The 22,658-nt window shown below is 40.9% G+C and overlaps 1 protein-coding gene across 1 annotated transcript in view; it reads left to right on the top strand.

Annotated features, from left to right (window-relative positions):
• HAPLN1 (hyaluronan and proteoglycan link protein 1) overlaps positions 1 to 22,658 on the top strand; it is a 62,672-nt gene that overhangs the window by 12,306 nt on the left and 27,708 nt on the right. Inside the window, exon 2 of the mRNA XM_009098095.2 lies at positions 18,149 to 18,274. Within this exon, the coding sequence (XP_009096343.1) occupies positions 18,175 to 18,274 (100 nt within the window). The 5' untranslated portion in view covers positions 18,149 to 18,174. The remainder of the gene's footprint in view (positions 1 to 18,148; positions 18,275 to 22,658) is intronic.

Genomic DNA, 22,658 nt, shown 5'->3' with positions numbered 1-22,658 from the left:
TTCTTTCTGCAGAAGACAAAAAAGGCAGTCCTGGCTCAAGCTTTGCTGAGGACAGTCGTGCAGCTTTCCACTATTTACTTTTCTAAAGGTTAATACAGCAGCCTGAAAAATCCTGAGTAATTACACCAAGGGCTGTGTGTGCTCATGTCTTCTGACTCATTGACTCAGGGGCCAATAATATTTCATTTGATTTTCTGACCTCATTTTCCTGTTAAAGAATGGATAGCCTCTGAAATTGCAGATTTATAGATCCATAGAAGGCATCATCTGAAGGATTTTAGGTACTGTTTATTCAAAGCAGGTAAAATTATCACATGTGCTGGCCCCTTGCCCTGATGATTTTTCTGTGGGTATGTGCTTGATAGGAGATGTCAGAAAGTAAAAATCACTTTATTTATTTATTTGTTTGTTTGTTTGTTTGTTTATTTTAATTTATTTACTTATTTATTGCACGAGGGGATGCCACAGATTTTGGATAATTTGGGGTTTTCCAGTTTTTTGGCAGATGGGAGAAGACATTTCTGACCTTGGGGTTTCAGGAAAGCCATCATGAATTTTGACACACAGCTTGGAACAGATATCCCCCATGAAGGCATTAATTATGCTGCATTTAAACAGCAACTGCTGCACTTCTGATGTTACATTTTCAGGTTTTAAAACAAATAGGAGCTGTGGGGCTCTCTGAGAAAGGGCAGAGTGCTGCAATGTCCTCCAGAAGCTTTGCCATGGCTCATCCTCAGGAGGATTCCTTCAGAACCATGAGCATAATGTTAGGTTCTTGCAAATTGCTTTTCATCCCTGCATCTTAAATGCCAAAAGAGAGATGGCAGCCAGCATCCACTAATCTAAGTGCACTCAAAGTTACAATTTTATATTTTTGTAATATATTTTTATATTTATATATATATATATTTATATAGATTTAGATTTATATACATACATAAATAAATATGCATATAAATATGTATATGTCTATGTATGTGTATATAACTCTAACTAAAATATAAATATAAATATAAATATAAATATAAATATAAATATAAATATAAATAATAAAATATAAATATAAATATAAATATAAATATAAATAATAGAACTAATATAAATAAAATATATAGATATAAATATAAATTATAAATTATAAATATAGATATAATTTATTAATATAAATATAAATATGATTATAAGTATAAATCTAAATATAAATATAAATATAAATATAAGTATAAATATAAATATAAATATAAATATAAATATAAATATAAATATAAATATAAATATAAATAAATATATTTATTTTAAAATAAACTGGCATTCTGGAAAACCTTCAGCAGTGCCAAATTGAAGAGAAATCTTGAGATTTTTTTTCCTGCACATACCCACAATGCAGAGAACCCTAAATACACCTTTAGAGACTTGAGGAACAGCCCAGCAAGAAACCCTTGGGCCAGAAAACATTTCCAGGTGAGGAGATTCCCTCCAGCTACCTTGCAAGTGCTGAAGGTTTTTTCTTGAATTTGCAGCTGTGGATGTCTCTTGTGAAATTAATGTCTTTGCTCCAGTGACCAAGAACCATAGACAGTGCTGCTTAACCTCCAATTTTGCCTGCTGAAAACCAAACAATATTTATCTTTGGCAGCACCCACTGGATTGGTTTGCCAGTGCTACAAAATTAAGTCCCTTTTCCTTTTCTTTCTGATGGCCAGCAAAAGGAAAACTGAGCCTTCACAGCTTTATTCTTAAAATATTAAAATATTTAAAATATTAAAACCCAGAAGTCTTAAATAACTTTGCATACCTCAGAAATATTTTCATGACTCTGGGTTTTGTTTTGTTTTGTTTCATTTGGTTGGGGTTTGTTTTTGTTTGTGTTTTTTTGGCAGATTTGTTTTTCATATAGTTGGGGTTTTTTGAGTATTTTATTATGTTTTCATGGGTTTTCTTCAGGTTTCAGCATTATTATTATTATTATTTTTCAGGTGTTTTAGGACATCTAGAGGAACTATTTCTCGATGTCCTAGTGCATGCTAGGTTGTTAGATTTTATTCTCTTTTGTCCTTCACATACAAGTACAAGAAATGAGAGTTTTGAGAACCTCTTCCAGCTGAATGCCCTTTGGAAAGGAGGGGAGCACACAGGTGGGAGGACAGTGCAGAAATATTTAAAACTTCTTAGGAAGGGAAGGAAACCTGGGGAGAGGTAAAAAAAATATAATTTTGGCTAAAATTAAAATTAATTGAGGAATTACAGGTGCTTAACAGCTGCAGAAGTTTGAAGTGAGCAGAGAGAGGTTGGATCCTGGGCCATGATTCTGGATTTTTTGGTTTTTCCTGGGATTTTTTGCTTTCTGTGCCATGGGACAAAGCAGGGAACTGCTCTGTGTCCCTCCCTGAGCTACAAACACATCTCTTATCCCCAGAGGAACAAGACAGAAAACAGATTCTTACAAATTTTCTTCTCGTGAAATAAATAATAAATAAGTGATAGAATTTATTTATAAAGAATTAACAAAGGAAGAAATCAGCTGAAGTCAAAATATTGCTTCTGAATTCAGAGAGCCTAAGGGAAAATCTGAGTTGTAGTGGAGGTGCTATTTATAGCTTTTATGTTCAGAGTTTATAGTAGAAATGAGTTTATAAAGGAAAGTATGTCAGGTTATGAGTGTGCCAGTGCCTTTTCTTCCAACAAAATCTAATTTGAGACTTTTAAACAGAGGTGCTTGGAGTGGAAGACCAACATCAAAAGCTTTTTATTTTTTAATTTTTTTTTCTTTTCTGGTGACCAATGTGAGATCCTTCATAAAATATGTGTGCCAGTCCTTTTATAGTAATAATGAAGGGAATCTCTGGGATTTTAAATAGCATCAGACTGTAGAGACTTTGGAATAAAGGTCATCCAGTACCTCAGACAAAAACTCTGAGGGAAGGAGCCACAGCACTTCCCCAGCCCCTCTGATTTGGGCACCCCTTTTTTGCTCTCACTCCACAGTGAGGACTGAGATCCCAATCAGATGCCCAAATTTTGTTCTTCTCCACTCCCCCCCAGCTCCTCACCCACATTCTTGGAGTAAAACAAAAAACAAAAACCTTGTTTTGTTGCCACAATTGCTGTCACCTTCCCATGGCAGGGAAGGCATGGCATTCCTTTAATTGATTTTCCCTGCTGTGGCATTGTTCACAAGGGTCCCAGGATGAGGGAAGAGACGAGAAGGTTGACTCCATGTATCAGAAGGCTGATTTATTATTTTATGATATATATTATATTAAAACTATACTAAAAGAACAGAAGAAAGGATTTCATCAGAAGGCTGAGCTAAGAATAGCAAAGGAATGAATAACAAAGGTTTGTCTCTGACCCAGACAGCCTGGACAGCTGGAATGGGATTGGCCATTAATCAGAAACAACCACAGAGACCAATCCCAGATCCACCTGGTGCATCCCACAGCAGCAGATAAGAATTGTTTGCAGTTTGTTCCTGGGGCCTCTCAGCTTCTCAGGAGGAAAAATCCTAAGGAAAGGATTTTTCATAAAACATGTTGGTGACACCCTGCAGCACATCTGGGACTCCCTGAGACTGGAATCCCTCTGGTACCTAAAGGCAGGGATTGTCCCACCCTGGCACCAGCAAAGATCAGAGCCAAATGCCTGGAGTTAGCCTGGAAGCAGGAGGAAAAGGCTCCCTCCCTCTGGGTGTGCACCAAACAGACCCAGGGCTGCATCTCAAAAGGTGTGCTGTGTAAATCTGAGGGTAAAACAGCAGGGCTCAAAGGCACCAATTCCATCCTCTGGTGCAATCTTCCAGGGGCACGCTGGAGGTGAGACATTTATTCTCACTGGGTGCAGGGTTTATATGCATTTTCTCACGTCTGTGTCAGATCTGATTCGAGCAAGGACCTGATTTTTTTGGGGGGGCAGAGATTTCTCCTGTCTACAGCCCTCCCAGTGAGACCAGACCATTAAAAAGCTCATCAGCTATATTTATGCCTCTCAGACGATCTCGTTTTGGTGCTAGGAAACTGCTTTTGAAAGAGTATCAATTCCTCAAACTGACCAAAATCAGGAATATTTTCCATGATTCCCTTCATGCCTCAGCTGATGGAATCCGAACTTCTAATCTTCCTTTGGCAGTGACATTTTTACTTCTTTTGGCTGCACTAACAGCTGAGGCCCCTAAAACGAGCAGGTGCTCTGCCCTTGGACATGCAGCTCCTGTGAGAATGTTGAGGTGGCTGTTCCACAGGAGTAACCCACTTTGGGGACAGACTGACCATCAGCCAGGTTTGAAGGAGGGCTGGGCATGGAGGTTGCACCTGGGGTCTGCTCAAGCCCAGCCGGTGAGGTGCCAGTCCCAGAGAACAGATTAATAGATTATAAATAAATTAATAGGTTATAAATTAATTAGTAGTCTACAACTGGCAGGTATTATTAATGTTATTATTATTATTATTATTATTATTATTATTATCATCATCATCATCATCATCATTATTATTACTATTACTATTATTATTATTATTTTATCATCATCATCAACATCATCATCATCATCATTTCCATTTAAATATAATAACACATTCTTATGTATTATTATTTTATAATATATTATTAAAATATATTCTATTATATATTCTCCACTATAATATTATAATATATCATAGAATATATTATAGTATATTAATCTGTTAATATTTATATTATACTAATAGTAAAAACTTATTATAAGTATAATAAATAGATACTATAATACAATAAATATATTTATATTTATTGTTATATTTAAAGATAATAATAAATGCTTATATATTAATATAATATATTAATGTATTATATTATTTACATTCTACATATAACAATATCATATATAATAGAATATAGTATATTAATCTATTAATATTTATATTATATACTACTAAACATAATAAATATAGTAAATAAATACCATACTCCAATAAATACAACTATATGGTTATAATTATTTTTAAATATATTATAAATGCTTATCATCTTATGGATATTATAATATATAATATATTTTATTATTATATATTCTACATATACTACTTTAGTATATAATAGAATATATTATATATTAATCTCTTATTATTATATTATACTATAATAAATATTAATAAATCTAATAAATAAACACTATAATACAATACAATATAAATATATTTATAATTATATTTAAATATTAAAATAAATTCTTTGAATATAAAATAATATAAAAATTAATCCTAATATACTCTATTAGTATATATTAATTTAATATGTTTTTATGTATTATATATTATATATGGTATTTTCTATTTTAGATGCAATATATAATATAGTACATAATGTATTATAATAATTTTTGATATATTATATAAAAATACTATTATAATTTAATAATAGTATTCATTTAATTAATGATATAAACTAATAATAACTATATTACTATGATACAATAAATTTAAATATAAAAATAAATATAATAACAACATAATATTCCTCTCCTTTTGACTCTCAAACCACCCACATATGTCATTATCTGCTCTGAGGAAAGAATGACTCCTAATTCAACTGCTACCAGCGTTGCTCTGGGAGGGCTTTTCCCCCCTTTACACCAGGACTAAGGTGTCAGCGTGCCCCTACCCATCCAGCTAAATCCACAAACCCTCTCTAGGGTAGGTTAAAATTAATTCGGGATTAGCCCAGCTCTGTTAGGCAGCCCTGGGGCTGGGAGGTGGAGCTCTGCTGGGCTCGGCTTATTTAGGCCTGCCCGGGGTAGGTTTGGGCCTCTGGGGCTCTTTTATTTTTAACCCTTGCTCTTTGACTCTTTAAAAACCCCGGAGAGCAACATTCAGAGTGCAGGATGTGACATTTGGATGGAAGGGAGTCGGTGCCTTTGGCCCCCGAGGGAGAAATGAGGCTGCGCTGGGCCCACAAGGTTTAAGTGCTGGTAAGTGAGAGATCCTACAGCAGGGTGCCAGGCCCCACTGCACTTTTTGGGGAATTTATGTGTGTCACTGAGAGGAGAGCTGGCCTCAGCACCTCCCAGGTAATTTATTGGATAATCTGTGGTCCTGGTGGGAAATCACAGCCCTGACTTCTGGAGGCAGTAAGGGGATTACAAGGTTTGATGGTGCCCAGGTCCCTCATGGTCTGACACATACCTGGGGCAGGGTATGTGGAGAAAAATGGGATGTGGAGAAAAATGGTATGTGGAGAAAAATGGTATGTGGAGAAAAATGGCAAGTTTTCCATGGCTGTGGAGCATCTGGGAGGAAGTGAGCAGAAATGTCAGCTTTTCAGGGAAATCCTCAGCAGATCCTCCTGCTCTCCCCTCTTTTCTGTGGGGTTACCACCCCTGCCATTAGCACACCAAAGGGAAAACCAATCCTTTTCCCAGGAGCAGCACTTTGGGGCAGGGATTCTCCTTCCAGGCTGTTTTGGAATTGCATTGTTCCTACTGCCTTTGGGTTCTTCACCCCAGGCCACAGTTTTAACAGCCCTGCTTGCAGTCAGTGGAGCTTATAATGGAAATTTTCTTCTTGTGTCTGGTGCAGGTGTTTGGCGTAAAAGCTCAGCGAAGCTTTGGTAACTGGATTAAAAAAAAAAAAAAAAAAAAAATTAAAATATTCCAGAAAAAATAGGCAGGAGGAGTGCAGTCCTTCTGTGCTGTGTACCTTGGTGAGAGATGCCTGTCTGTTGTAGGGATGTCACCCTCCCGAGTGTGACAATGCCTGCCTCGGGAGGGGCAGGATGTGGGCTGGAGGTGTTCAGAAGCACTGGCAGGTAATTTTGGAGCACCAGGAATAATGACCGTGGGGCTGAAAAACAGCCTGCATAGCCCTGAGGCCGTGAAAACCCAGACAAAAGCCTGGAGTTTATTCTGGATTACTGTGGGGCTGCTGATCCCTGTAATTAGCTAGGTTTGGAGGAACTTGCAAAAAAATTGAGTCCTATCCACTTGCCACTAACTTAATCTTTGAAACACAACTCATTTTCAGCCTGCTAACGTGGGTATTCTTGTTGACTAAGCAGGCATATAACCTCATCTGGCTTAAGCAAAATCGATACAATTTCCTTGTTAATTGAGTTTCCCAGTTCAGAGATTGTCAAGAAAACGTGCTGTGGGGTTAATGTTTTTGGGTTTGGCTTGCTTTTGGGTTTTTTTTTTTACTGAAATCTGCTCAGGTTTACTTTATCTTCAGGACTGACCACAAGCCAGCAGATATTGCTGGCAGACAAAAATAACTCTCAAGCCAGTCCATTTACCAATTACATCAATGTTTTTTTAAAATGTCTCCTGTTTCATATCACAGCTCCACAAATTAAACCCCGGCCTTGGACTTTGGTTCCCTCAAACTCTGTGTGTGCTAAACACAACCCTCTCCTGCCTGTAGATTTCCAGGCATTATTCCTCCAAACAATAAGTCACTTTTCTCTTCAGAATGGGTCTCCTAGGCACAGACTATTCAGTCTGAATACCTCTGAGCCCAAGGTGTGATGCACTTCTGTCATTGCACGAGGTGCACTGGACTGCCTGCTCTGCAATCCTTTATGCTCACACAGCTCCAGAGGTTTTTATTTGCCATGATATGTTCTGCACCATGATTTTATCAAGCAGTTGCAAACCGTTCAGTTCATCCTCTGCTTTGCATTCCTTCAGATCTGCCCAGACCATTGTGGTTTTCCATTGTGTCAGGGTGGTTTCTTCAGGGGGGTTCCTGCGTTTTTTTTTTTACACCTTTGGTTTACAAACATGTGCTGAAATTATCTTTATTTTCACAGCCTAATTCCCTGAGCCACTCTTAGAGGTCCAGAGTGGAAACAGAGCTGCCATTTTTCCTTGCTTTCTTCTGCACCTCTGGGATGCAAGGGTGGAAAATTCACAATTTCAATACACATAACCACTGCAGCAGGCAGGCAGGCAGAAACCTCCTGCATGACCAAGCATTTCAGCTGCCAAGCCATTTAAGCCAGCCACAAGTGCCTCCATTTCATTTGCAGATATTTAATGATCCTTATCAGGGGGAGCAGAGCTGCTGCCTAAAGCAGAGAGTCCACTTAGGAAATTATTGGAGTCAGGCACTGTGAGAGAAGCCCAGAGATGAGAAAGGTGCTTAGCTGGCAGTGCTGAGAGTTCCTGGGAGCAGCTTTGTGGGATCAATAGGGAGCTCCAGCTGAATGGGTTGGATTCTGTCATTAGGAGCATCAGCCAGGAGAGCCTGGACCTGCCATGAGGGGAAAGGAAAAGAATCCTGCTTCAATTTGGAATTGATTGTCCTATTATATTGAGGTTTTTTGGCAAAAATCAGGCAAACAGGAACAAAAAAAAAGGGATCCCCTGTGTCATAACCTCTCCTCTCCATATTCCCCTTCATCCAAGACAGCTTCTCATAGAGCAGGCAAGCTGTGATTTAAAACTAGCTGTGTTTCCTTCCTCCACCCTGAAATGTCTTTATGAAGGCTGTGAAGTTTTCCTACAGCTTAAAACCATATCATTTCCAGCTTAAACTTATTTATGGCCCCACCAGCTCTGTCCCCAAATCTTAGCTGAAATATCCTTTAGCTTCTCTGGCATTTGCTCTCTGATATATTTATGGAGAGCAGTTACATCCTTACTGAGGTGTGTTTTGCCAGACTAACCAACTCAAGCTCTTTTGGCCTCCTTTTCTAAACAGGTTTTCCTTTCCAAGAGGCACCCCCTCCCCATCCCAGGGACCAGGAGCTTGGGCATTCTGCCCGAGGGTGCTGCCAGTGCCTGGGAGGGGGAGGAGAGGGTGCCAAGGTGGTGGAGAAACCCAGTGGCCACTCCAGCTCTTTGGTGCTCCCTGTTGCCAAAAATCTTCTTTTTCAGCACCTCTGGAGGCCAGGCAGCTGAGCACCCACTAATTCTGATGCCACGTTGCTGGTTTCCTTCTCTGGACTCCTCTGAGGCAAAGTTCTGAGGTTCAGCCCAGCTAAATCACCCATGGGTTTTTTTTCATTCTTTGCCTCCCTAAAGCCAGTCCCTTCCTTCTCTATCCCAAGTGATAATTCCTGACGCTGAGTCACCACCAATGTCCTGATGCTTTCCTTTCCAAGTCCTTATCTAAATACCTTTTTCACCTTATCACAACTTTTCTGGTGTCATCTGCCTCTAGTGAAGCTTTTCTCCACTGCTGGCACATTTTCTTGTCACAAGCAATATATTTGTTTATTTATTATTAAATTCCCTCACAGAGGTATTTCTGCAGCACTGTCAGTTTGCAGCATCAGTTTCCAAATTATTGTCCTTTCCTCTGGAGCCCAGTAAATCCTTTTCCTATTTCTTTCTCGTGTTGCTGTTGACTTATTTAGTTCAAAATGCAGAACTGCAGTCTTTCCTGTCAGTATCTGCAACTGCAGATATAGAGAGTCTGGACCTTTGAAGAAATGCTAATTTCTGTCATCTTTCTCACATCTGACTGACCAAGGATGGCTGTGTAAATCTCTGTTATCATTGCTGTAAACCAGTAAAGAACTTCCCCCCCCCCCTTTTAAATAAATGAGTCCCCTTTTAAATTAATGAGCCATGCATTTCTGGACCCCAAACAAAAAGTGGTTTTCAGACCATAGTTTGAATTTGGTGTTTTCTTGCTATTGTTGATTCTTTTGTAAATCAAACCCCAAAAAAAAAAAAAAAAAAAAAAAAAAAAAAAAAAAAGGTGTGTGCATAACACTGAGGTGACACTGTATGCTTTAAAAGCTTGAAAGGCTTGTCTTTATCTGGAAATATTTTCTTACAGACATCCACAGCCTTACAGTTGTTTATTATTTGTTTTCAACTGAATTTAGCTAACAAGACTTCAACTAAACAATCATATGACTCATGTGTTTTTCCAGTGTTCTCAGGCCAAAGACACTGCAATGAAAAGATACTTAAGAAAAGCAGGGAAGGGGGGGAAATGGCACAAGTGGACATCTGAATGTTCTCCTGTGTGTAAACACATGGTCAGCTATCACACAGGGCCTCAGCATGTGGAAATATTGAGGTTTTTTTAGTGGTGGGCTCATGAAAAACTCCAAATCTCTTCTAGGTGCTGATGAAGTCTCATTGCAGCCATGTTGCAGCTCCTTCTAACCCTGAAAATATTCATTTCCACAGTTTTTGAGCAACAAAAAACATCATCATGGTGTCACCAAAAGGGACTTTAGGAAAGAAAATTAATCCTCCCCACCCCTTCCACCTTCCCCCTGTGAAGGGTTGAACTCAAGTCCTCCCAAAACCTGAACCCATGGCCTGACCCTAAGACCTCCCCCGCCTGCAAAGCCACTGATCTCAGTAGAAAGTATGTTTTGCCATCAATTGCAGATTAATTCAATTATGAAAACTGCTGGAAGAGTTGTGCTTTCTCAAGAGATCCCCACGTGGCTTTGATCTGGCTGCGCCCACAGCCCACCACCAAACACCTAAAGGAAACTCAAGAACATTTGCAGTGAGGGGCAGAAGCTTGATGAAAACAGAGCTGTTGGGGAGTTAAAGTGTTTGCCTTCTCAGAAGCAGAGATTCAGCTGGGACTTGCAGTGGCAAGCTGGAAATATTTCCAAATTCTCAATGTGAAAACATGCAGGGCATTGTACCATTGGTGGTATTCCTTCATGAAATAACTTCTTCAGGAGTGGCTTCCTAAAGTCATTCTCAATGACACTGAGAGTGCAGACAGTGCAGTTCTCGGGCCACAAGACCAAAAGGAAAATATATAAAGAGGGAGGACAGTGCTGTGTTCTCATGGCTGGCTGGACAAGGAGTCCTGTTTTATGCCCTGCACCAGGACCCATGGCAAAAATGTTTTATTGCTAGTAATTCTTTACAGCAGGCTGGCACCAGCTCCTGCTCAGGAAGTCTGGCAGGGCATCTGTTCTCTCACAGAGTGGTATCCTTGAAGGGTGTGAAGGCACTGTTAATGCTTTTAATTTCAGTTTTTATGTTGCTGGTACAGCCAGCTTGGCTGAGGGGAGAGGAATGGGGGCTCCACCACAGAAAATGTGGGTCAGAAAGGAGATGCTGCACCTCCCCATTCCCAGGTCTCAGATTAATATCACTGCATGGAGAGTTCCCCAACATTCCTGTGACTTTTACAATATTTCCCAAGCAGAAAGTCTAGGAGTAAATTTGAAGTGATGATCAGATCACTTGGTTTGAGATGGGTTTGGAAACCAGCTGCCTGCAGTGGCACAGAATTTATACACAGAGTATCAGTAGGCGGTTCACCTGTCTGCTCTTGAATTAATTAATTTGGGCCATGTTTCCAGAAAATGAACTTTTCTCTGTCCTTTTGGGGGGTGGGGCTTGTTGGTGTTTAAGCTTACTGTCTTTTCCATGTGCAATAACAGTTTTTCCACCAAGGATTTAGATCTGTTTGGTGGGAACTGGAGAAGGTTTAGATTGTGCACATTCATCTTTTAGGTCTGGCTCAAAGTCCCATCATAACTTCAGTGGCTGGGAGGTCTCTGGGGGGAGACATGGCATGGGTTGTGGGAGGGATGAGCAGCCAGTCACCACAAAAAACTATTAAATGGGATTACAATTTAGAAAAAAAACATTTTTTGTCATCCTGGGTGCTGTGCCAGGCAGAATCTAGAGGGTGGTGCTGCTGTGGTGCCCAGTGGGAACTAAGCCTAGAGCATCCCAACTCAGATATCCGAGTCTCATCCTAATTAATTAAATTTCCAAATGCCCACTAGCCTGAATGGGCTTTGAGTAAATTATTTGCCTTTTCATTGCACACAAAAACCTCAAAAATTCAGTCTGACCAATAGGAAAAGGTGGGTGGACTGGACTAATTATTCAATTTAAAGCATGAAATCTGGCACAGCTGGTTTAGGTATGGAAAGGCAGTTCAAGCTCCCAAAGACAGCAATTAAAATAATAACAGTTAATAATATATATAATCATATTCTAAAGAAGTTAAAAGAACAGTTTGTGAGAAACTGCCTAATTTTATTTGATAGATGAGATTTTTTTTAATTGTCTAAAGAGAGACACCCAGCTCATGCTCACCTTTGGTAGGAGGATGGAGCACTAGAAAATTAAACCATTTATGACCCTGTAGAAATCCAAGCATGCAGGAAAGAACAGGCAGAACCAGAAACAGCCAAAATCCTGGCAGAAATTCCCAGGGTCTTGCAGAAGTTTTGCACTGGGAAATTATTCCTTCCACCAAGAAAACACTGTGAGGAAAAAGTGTGGGTAATTGTACAGGGCCTGGGGAGCAGAAAAGCCCTGAGGAAAAGCCAGTTTTGTAAATCTGTCCAAAAGACAAAGAAATTGAGGGGGAGAGATGGAGACATCAACTTTTCTGCTGACTCCCACTGACCTCCATGCTTGTATGCTCAGGAAGAGCTTTTGGCTGAAGGAGGTGTCAGAACACAAACACAACCTGTCTGGAAAGACAGCTCTCAATTTTCTGCAGACCACTGATAAGTGGAGATTGAAGTAAAAGCTTTCTCTAAAGGAAGGAACTGCAAAAAAAAAAAAAAAAAAAAGTCCAGTTTGTAACACGAAAAGCAAATTTGCCTCTCTGTGTTATCAAAGAACATCCCACTGCCATACTGAAAGCAAAAAAATCCAAAATCCTGAACTAAAAACATGTTTATTCAGAGTGTTATTAAAATAAAATTAAAAATAAAACAAACAAACAAACAAAAAAACCTCCAAGGAAACTCAAGAAATAAAACTAATGGAGGCACTGAGTGAGCACTATTCCTTCCAGGGTAGATCCTAAAGCACATTTGCTCTATCCCTGATTGTATTTAAAACCTAGAGTACCAAATTTTCTACACCACATGACCTTGACTCTACCCTACAAGTAATGGCAGAAGTGCTTTTCCCCTTGAATAAATTCTGGAATAAATATCCTATCTGGTGCAAGGGGGGCACTTCAAAGGCACATAAATGCCATTTTCTTTCTCTGCAAGCAATTTATCAGCATTCCTCCAGGGAAATTGTTGGGCTGCAGGGGATTCCAGACGTGTTTGGGGCGTCCTGCTGCTTTTTGCCCTGAGCTGTTCTGCCCAGGGCTTGAGAGAGGCATGGCCACAACCTGTTCTCCAGACAGCAACTGTCTGCCACCTCAGATGGCCCCAGATCCCTCACAGCCTCACAAACTGCCTTAAATACTCAAGTACCAAGGAAGAAGGAGGCCTTGGAATGTGACCTTTAAGTCATCCTGATAGAGAATGCAAATATTGCCATTCCTATGCCACCAAATTGTTCTTTCTGTTTCACCACGGGCACCAGCAAATTTTATTTTGCAAGAGCAATTTAGCTTGGGGATCAGCCTGCTGAGTCTGTCCTGCCTTGATTCCATCACCCTGAGGGACTTGTACAAGGGGAAAAAGTTGTCTTAGCAAAGTGAGTGACAAGCAGAATCCAGAGCAGGCATTGTAGGGGTGGTCATGGCAAGAAGTGGATTTTCATCAGATTTGGGGAACTGAGGTCTCAGGTCTGTAGCTGGAAATGAATGCTTTACTTTTGTCTCTGGAGATTGGGAGGTTTCTGGAGAAGATGGAGGTTATTAAAGAAACAAAAATGAATGGACAAAAGGCATCCAGGGCCAGTAAAATACACACATCCCTTCCACTGACCACACTGAGCAGGTACAAACCACCTGTGACAATGCTCTGAGTGGGATGTAAACATTTTGTGCCCAGACAAAATAGCTCAGGTGCCCACAGCCTGGAGCTGAATTCCATTCTCCTGGTTTGACTCAGCTGCCAGAGGCCAGGGGCTTACACACACAGATAAGATTTGATCTTAGGCAGCCTTGGGACTGAGCAGAAATCTGTTTAATCAGCTGGATTGAAGTGTTCTGCTCCAAGTCACCAGTTTTAAGAAAAGCTGCTGAAGGGAGTCTGTCAGTTCTGCCTGGACTGGTCCTCTTCTTATTCTATTACCCACCAGAAGTGCCTAAAGATGAGACACCCTTCATTACTGCTGCTGGCACCATCTCCCTGGAAAGACACATATTTTGTTCTGTTAATAGATATTTCTCTCTGTTTAACACCAGCTCCCAGATGGATCTGAGCTCCACAGAGAGGAGCCTGTAAAGGCTGATATTATACAGTAGGCTTGTGCATAGGTGTGGATAATAACATATTTGGGGGTTATTTCCACCCCAAATTATCCAGACTGATTTTATTGATTCTGTCCCCTGGTTTAGGTGCCACTGATTCCTTTGTGTGCTGAGTCTCACTGTACTAAATTTAGAATACTCCACAGAAAGGCAGAAAGTTTTATTAGGAAGCCTCATGCTTCTGCCCAAGGAGTTTGGGTTTCTCCTGTGCCATTTTCAGTTCCACAGGACTTGCAACTCAGGGAAACAAACATTTGGTGTAAGACATCATCACCTCTTCACACAAGACAAAAATTAACTCCTGTCAACAAAAAATCTTTCCACTTTAAAGGCTTTTAACTACTGCCAGAGAGAGAATATTGAGGTAGGTGGCCCTTGTCCTCACAGAATGGATGTTTGCAGCTAGACAGCAGTTGCAAAAGGAAATAAGAAATTTGTTATTCTCTTCCAAACAGGCATTGGTGGGTAATGCTGCTTTTCAGTGCTCTGCCCTTCAGAGAGCTGCTTGTCACTTATGCAGCCAGACTGCTTGAAATCATTCTGTAAAATCCCAGATTATTATGTTAAAATACAAAAATTGGTGCTTTAAATACAAATTTTGCAATTAAAATACAAAAATTGGTGCAGCCTTTTAGATGTGCCAGCAGTAGATGAATTAAGGCTACGTAAGTATTGGAAAATGGTGATTAACGTCAGAACTTAAAAATGTATCTGAGAATGAGCAGTCCTGGAGAATTCCAACCCTGAGTGACCTTGAACACTTCCCTGAGCCTCGAGGTTCTCCCTTTAAAACTGCTTCCCAGCTTCTTTGTGTGCCTGTCCAGGGAGATAGCAGATCCATAACGTGCAGTAATTGAAACCAGTGTGAATTTCTTGAGTATGACTAATCTTTACCATTCCTCACCAAAAAAGAAAAAAAAGAAAAAAGAAAAAAAAATCACCTAGTCCCAGCCAAGTCTTTATTAATTTTAATATGAAAACATCCACACCTATCATGTCTCCCCTGAGGTCCTCCCAGGCTGCTGCAGAAATGGAGTCTGACTGCTATTGCTTTGGCTAGAGGCTGAGGATGTGAATTCCTCTGGCTAATTGCCTTTTGGATAACCTACAAAGCACTAGGGGTCAGATTCCTGGCCTGGTAACGTTGCCTTGGCTCTGTGCCCCCACTCCCATCGTGGGGAATCCCAGGAGGAGAGTGGTACCAGGTCACAATCTCTGCCTTTTAACAAATCTAAAAGTGACACCATCTTGGGTAAATCCCCCCCCAAAAAAAAACCCAAAAACTGTGTGATGATCTTTGCCGTGTCTGGGACATGTGGGATTGCCCAGCTAGACACTGAGGAAAAGGAAAAAACAGAATTCCAGGTCAGCACTGGCCTGCCTCTCACCCTGCCTGTGTGATGCTATCACACAAGCACTCTAAAATCAGATCATACGTGCCTAGAGGTACAGGTAAATATCCCCAAAAGGTGTATCCTTCCCCCTGAAATTGTTTGCTCTGGAAATCATCACCAGATGGTGCTGCATGGAGGAGCTTCCCCCATCAGAGCAGGGAAGGAAAGGGAGGCACGTGTGGAGCTCTCCATCCGTGTGAAATACTCCTCACTCCTCAGCAGAGCCTGTGCACACAGTGCTTGGAATAGATTGGGTTGCAGTCCCCCAAAAAAGGCCCTGTGACTGTTTCTTGTCACAGAAAAAGGCAGATTTGTGCTAGAAGTCAAAATGAGCTGATCTGCAGGGCCCCTGTGGGCTTTTCCTCACTCGCAGAGCCCAGAGGCTTTGCCTCCGAGCTGCAGTATTCCCACAGACCTTGCCTTCTAAACCAAAGCTCTTTTGTTAAACAACCCATGTCCGAATCAATAAAAAACATTAATAGAAAAGAACTGTCAGACATTAGTCAACAGCCAAAAAGAAAAGGAAAAAAAAAAAAACCAACCCATCCACAGACCACAAACCCAGAGGATTTTGCAGTCTGAGAGGGAACACAGGGTGTGGGGTTTGTGAGGGACGGGGCAGGGTGATGTCACACCAGGAGTGGCTGCCTGGAGCAGAGGCTGGACAAGATTGAGAGAATAAAGTGGGTGTTTATTAAAGGCCTTCCAGAGTTACACCTTGGGCAGTCAGAGGCCTCCCATGGGTTTCACCCAAGGTGTACAATGGTCACAAGTTTTTCACACAATTATGAGTTTGGTCCATTTGCATTTCAAGGGTTAATCCTCTAATTACAGCTTCAGGTAATGAAGTCATTTAGCCCAGTTTGCTCCCCCCAGTTCACTTTTGTTTGTACTTTTGGAGCCTGAGGCTGTCCTTCAGTTTTGTCTGACCAAAATGTGAAGAGAGGAACTAACAGTATTCAGAGCATAGAGTTATCCACTAATTCAGCACAAGATCTGAAAAACACAAATGCTTAAATCTTAAAGCATCAGCAGGATCACCCAGCTGCCCTGGAATGACCCTCCCTGAGCCCAGGCTCGGGCTGATGTGCTCTAGAGGGAGCCACATCTGTCCTTGCTGTCCCAGATGGAGGTCACCAGCCTCCCAGGCTTTCCAGGAAAGAGGGAGTGGCTGAGGCTGGAGTTACTGAGCGTGGACCACCTGGGAAAGAGAGTGCAGCCAGCACTTGTCCTCTACCTCTAGGCACTCCACAGGAAGGATTAAGGGATGCTGAGTTGGTTTTGAGCTCCCACCCAGGCTGGCTGTGAAGAAATGGAAGGGCAGGCAAGTAAATGTGCATGCTCTGATATGGAAAAATGGCAACAGCATTTCTGCATTTCAGTCTGTAGCAGAGGTTGGTTCAGGTTACAGCGTTTGGGTCTGGACTTGAAGCACTTCAGGGTTTGTGTCTGTTTGGGGGTAGGGGACTGCTTTCAGAACTCACACCTAGACCCTGGTTTTGACTGAGTGCTCTGCAAATTTTATGTGTTTCTAGCTCTGATGGGGAAAAAAAAAGGAGGAAAGAATTATCTCTGTGCATTTGAGAAAAAAAAAAAATCATATATTTGATATGGGAGGGGGGAATCCTACTGTCTTTAAAGGCAAAGTTGGGAAACAGCCACCTTTTATTTCAAGGAGTCAGATTCACACGAACTACAGCCATAAAACCCAACAGCAGCCCAAAAAAACCACACAAAAACCTCCTGTATTTTATGCCTCCTTTTCTATTTCAGGTCCTCATTTGCCTAATTACTTCTCAGAGGCTGGCAGAGATTTTCCCTGCAGCGCTGGGCTCTGCTGACTGCAGAGACCCTACCTGGCACACTCAGTCAGTGCGTCAGCATTCTAGGTGGAAATGAATGAAAAATCAATCAGGGCAGCTGCAGTGGGGGCAAATTCAACTCTAACCTACTTTGTGCGTGGTTTCAAACATTTCCTTGCATGTTCAGGCTTTTTTTTTTTTTTTTTTTTTTTTTTTTTTTTTTTTTATGGTAAGTGGATCTGAAGTCAAATTGATCTTCCTTAGTCAGCCTAACAAATGTTTTGTCATCTTTGCTGCTGAACTCGGGCAAATTTGCCGCCCTGACTGCTAAGTTGAGCTGCAGACTTGACTGAAATGCCAAAATCTACAAGAAGATTGCTTTAATCTTGAGAACCTATCACCAGCAGACTGCATCATGCAGTGGATATAGATACAGTAATAGCGCTTTGATTGTTTTAATTGCATTTGCAGACCAGAAATAGAGTGGCTCTGGAAAATCAAAAGTACACCAGAACCTCTCTTGGAGCACAGGCACTGCTTTTGTGTGGTCGTGCAAGGAGTTTGGCTCAGGAATATTGGTCTGTGCACTTTCTTTTTTTCCTTCTTGTTGCATTTCTGCATAGGCAGAGTTAAATATGGATTGCCAGTTTCCCTCAGTTAAAGTCCACAATAAAAGGGTCCAGTATTCATGCCTAAAAAATTAGCAGCTGTTGTAACTTCTGCCAGCTGAGTGGGTTCAATACATTAAAAAAAAAAACAAACCTTTAAAACCCGCATAAGATCACGGTCCTAACAAGTTGTGCAGTATAACACTGTAAAGGGTTTCCAAAATTCACAATCCTCTTCGTGTATGATGCCCTTACAGTGAAGAAGATTCTTTCGTCTGTAAAGATGAAGACTCTGCTTTTTCTGGTGCTGATCTCTGCCTGTGGGGCTGAACCTCTCCCTGGCAACTCAAGTCTGGAGCATGAAAGAATTGTTCACATTCAAGGTAAGGAAATAAGTGAGAAAATACCAATATTGAGGGAAACAGAATAATGTGCTTAATGATCCTTAATTTGCTTTTTTTTTATTTTTATGCTGTCACAGTGTTTTTTAAATACTTCTATTGCTGGTGGCCAAATGTTTTCTTTTCTGGTTCTGTTGCCTTATTGTTTCTCGTAAGAAAAGTCAAAAAAAGAAAGTTGCAATGTTTAATAGCGCTTAGTCACAACCTTGCAAAGGTTAGTGAGTAAAGTACAGCCTGATTTAAGACAAGGAGTAAAAGCATGCATCCCAGAGTAATAAACAACTGCAGTGGGCTGAAGTACTTCAGTTTATTGTAGAACAGATTTGATTTTAAGAGGTCTGACATGCACAGCTCTCCACAGCACAGATATTTATTGCTGTGGTTCATTTAAAAAGTCTCAGCACATCAGAGATCATCACAGGGCAACATAAACTGGTAAAAAAAAAAATAAATAAAATGTAACTTACCCTGAAAGAAATGTGCCTTTCCTCATAGCTTTAATTCACACTAATATTATCCTGGCCTTCTGCAGAATCCTGTTTGAGTCCCAGAGATTATAGCTGTGGCAGGATTGGAGCCTGCAGCACAATGCAGCTGTTTTTTCAGTCTCAGCTCCAGTCCTTGAGGGTTATCCTGCACAAGAAAAATCAGGGGATTTGTGCAGTAAGGACAGACAGAATGAACAGGGATTTTCCTGCTTTCCCCTCTACCTCCCCTGAGCCTGGCTAAAATTAATTTTGCAAAATTAAGAAATGCAGAAACTGCCCCTCCTCTCTCTGTCTGTCTCTCTCACTCCTCCTCACTCTTTTTAAAGTTTGATTTATTTCTCTCAACAGCCAGAAAATGGTGCTGTTTGTGTAAATATGAATTGCCAGGCTAGAGCAGGGCACCAGGAAGGGCTGAACGTTCAGGAGTTCACAGGAGAGGCACAGAAGTTAAAGGCACCCTGTACCTATTAAAGCAGGGATTGTCAAGGTCAGGCAAGGAGTAGCAGATAGCTGCTCTCCCTCCAGGGAGACTCAGGATGAAGGTCAAAGGATGTGCTGTGAAATGTAAAATAAGATCTATCACTGCTCTGAGATGATGAGCACTTGTTTGCAGGGCAAATTTCAAATCAGACATGGAAGTCTAATAAACATGTGTTTTGCCTTTCCTTGTGTAATGCAGCTTTTCATCTCTCAGGTTTGCTTTTTTTGGAAAATGAAATTAGTGTGATATCCAGCACTTTAATGTAATCCATGAGTCATATATGTCAATTGTTACCTACCCAAACAGTTCAAAGCTGACAGAACTTTCCAGGTGAGCCCTCCTCCCTCCCTGTGAAGACTCACCTGCCCCTCAAGAGTTTATTCCTTGAAGAATAAAGATTTAAATTCCAGTTGTAGCACAAGCCCTCTCCTGCAGCTGGTTCAGGCTCTGAAATGCACAGGCAGTCCCCAAATCAAAGAGACTGGAACTGCTGGGGACGTGGCATTTTTGCTTCTGATTTTTGCCATTGCTCTCTGCATTGTGGAACCCCACCAGGGCTGGGATCCCTCTCTGCCCAGTGCTGCCAAAAAAAATTAGAAAACATTAAAAAAGCTACCCCTGCAGATGGGATGGAGATCAGGGAATGCTGCAGAAGATGTTCAGGTGTTTTTAATCACGTTAACAAATCCAGCATCCCTCTCCACAGCTGAAATCCAGGAGATGTGTGGCTAAACTCTGCCAGGGTTGCCTGCCTGGGAATGCCTTGGAATTACAGGAGGCGTGAAAGGGATTTCCTGAGGCACAGAAGGAAACTGTGCTATATTCCCCATTCTTTGCATCATGTAATCTCCTGTAGGCTGAGTTTTATTTGTTGAAAAGCTGGGTTTCAGGTCTTCTCACTGCAAAAGGGCTCTGCACCCTTCTTTTCTGACATGGAAAACACCCTCCTAATCCTCCACCCTTATTTTATGGCCTTATTCTTCTAATGCTGCTGTTCTTTGGCTCCCAATAATATTTTTTCTTCTTTGAGGTTCACTTTAAAACATCAATAACCCCATACCCCCACAGCTACCATTTGAGTGTGCTTCTTCAAATTTTTCTCCAGAGGTATCACCTCCTGATTACTGCCCTGATTGGAGACTGTAAGGTGTTAATATCAGGAATTCATCTTCACACTGGCTCTCATCTGAATCCTTACTCCCCGAGTGCACCCAGCCAGGATTTTATTCCAGATAAAACCCTCATTTGACCTCAGTGTTTCTGTTTTCCAGTTTCCATGCTTTGTTCTTCAGACCTTGGATCAGACTTGCTGCTCCCAGCTGTGCTGCAGTGCTGGTCAATAGTCTGTGGTGATAGACAGTATTTGGCAGTCAGTCTCCCTCACTACCACTTGAAATTAACAACTACAAGCCCTATATCAATAATTTTTCATTCTAGAGCTCAAAAAGCTGAGTTTTAATTCAGCATTAAATGCTCTCCTAATATTTCCACCCTTCTATCTTCAATTATTTTAAATGGCCACTCTCCTCCATTCAGTGCTGCTTAATAAGCCATGTGAAAATTTTATTTATCCAAAAGTCACAATTACTTTATAAGATAAAATTAGTGGAAAAGTCAGAGAAATTGAACTGAAGGCAGTTCACTGGCCTTTTTTACATTTTTTTCCCATATCATTCAACTCCCTAAACTCCAAGCAAAGGATACGTCACATTCCTCAGCCTTACACATTTGTTTTTGTTACATACCTGATATCAGATTACTCTGACTCTCTTTGGCAAATATCTGCTTAAACTTACCCCTCTTTCTAGCACTGACTCTATTCCTGTTGTTCAAAAACTGCCTTCAAAATTTGTTCTAAAGTCCTGTTTGCTGCTGAGGTCAGACTGATTGACTGGTTAATGGTTTAATTACTTTCTTTACATGAATTTGTTATTTTGCTGCTGTCCAGAAACACTTTAGGCACTGTCCTCAAGCGACAGGTGAGGCCACAGCAGTGCCACTAGGTCTGGGTGCCCCAGTTTTCTGCCCCTCCATCAGTGTAAAATCTCCTGACACCCCCTCAAACTCAGTATTGTCAACCAGAGCAAACAGTGTTTCATAAACTGTTATTGCTCTGCAATTCTACCTCGCTTTCGTGGACACAGAGCTCTGCCTTTCAAATGTCCACTCTGTGGAAAAGAGAGGTTTCTTTATTTTTGCTGAACACTTTCCCAGTCTCTCACACTGCAGCAGACATAGCGCTGTGTCTGTGTTCTCTTTTAAACGTTTCAGTTTTCCTCTAGAAATGATGAGCTGGTTTCATCAGCAGCTCTGCTCCTGCTGACAGTGTCAGCTCTAGCTCCTGGTTCTCTCCTTGCTGGTTGATGCAGTTAATTTGGACTCAAACAAGTCACAACTTAAACAACTGCAAGACAGTTCTACCTCCCTACTTTTCACTGTGTTTTCAGTTTATTTCCTCTGTCCCAGTTGCTTTTTAAGTATTTTATTTTCTCCTTGGGTTTTTCCCACTTGGCACAAAGTATATAAATTTATAAAGTTTAAATTTAAATGAAAAGCTGCATTTTATGTCTTCTGTGGCTTTATTTACTTAGCTCAAGCCTGTGGTGGATTTCATGGTTTTGCTCTTTTATCCAGGCTGCTTGACCTTCTCCCCTTCCTCTCATAGTTTGTCATTCCAGTCTCACTTTTGGGGGTAAAAGAAATAGAAACCCCAGAAACCCCACACCCCAGAAAAACCCCGTGTGCCTCAGGGAGACCCCAGTTTCACTCTTCAGAGAAACCCACAACCATAAAGAGGTAATCTGCTGAGTGCAAAAACGGGACTGAAGCACTCCTGCACCCATCAACACCCACAAGAAAACAACATTGCCCCCAGCACAACAATGCAATCAGAAACTCAGATTTTTCTCCTGAACAGCTGCAAAGTCTCTCTGAGTTTTGAGAGAGGATGGCTCCTCTCAGTGCTCACTGTGTCCATCTCCCTGAGCTGCCAGTGGTGCTGCCCACTGACCAATTATCCAAAAAAAGACAGAGCTCCCCTGGGTGCAGCTGCTCTGGAAAATAATCATAGTTAAGTAAGCCACCACAGTTATTCCTGATTTAATTACCTAAAGAGAGCCAAACCTTTAACACTATTCCACTTTGTTCAGCTGGTAGAAGCACAAGAAAAGGCAGAGATGGGAACACAAAGTTTGGCTCATGGAGCATCAAATTTAACATTTTAGCTTCCCTTTGAATGTAAGAAATTCAAATTCATATTCATCTTCATTCATTTTGCTATGTTTGAGGTGAAAGTATGCACCCCCTTTGCTTATCAAGGTCCCTGCACAGATTTATTTATGCATACCAAAAAATATTTCAGCATGGAATGAACAGAAAACTTTTAATGCTGCCCAGT

Source organism: Serinus canaria, chromosome Z (genome assembly GCF_022539315.1).
Source record: "Serinus canaria isolate serCan28SL12 chromosome Z, serCan2020, whole genome shotgun sequence".
Taxonomy (NCBI): domain Eukaryota; kingdom Metazoa; phylum Chordata; class Aves; order Passeriformes; family Fringillidae; genus Serinus; species Serinus canaria.
This window is presented reverse-complemented; position numbering and strand designations above follow the sequence as displayed.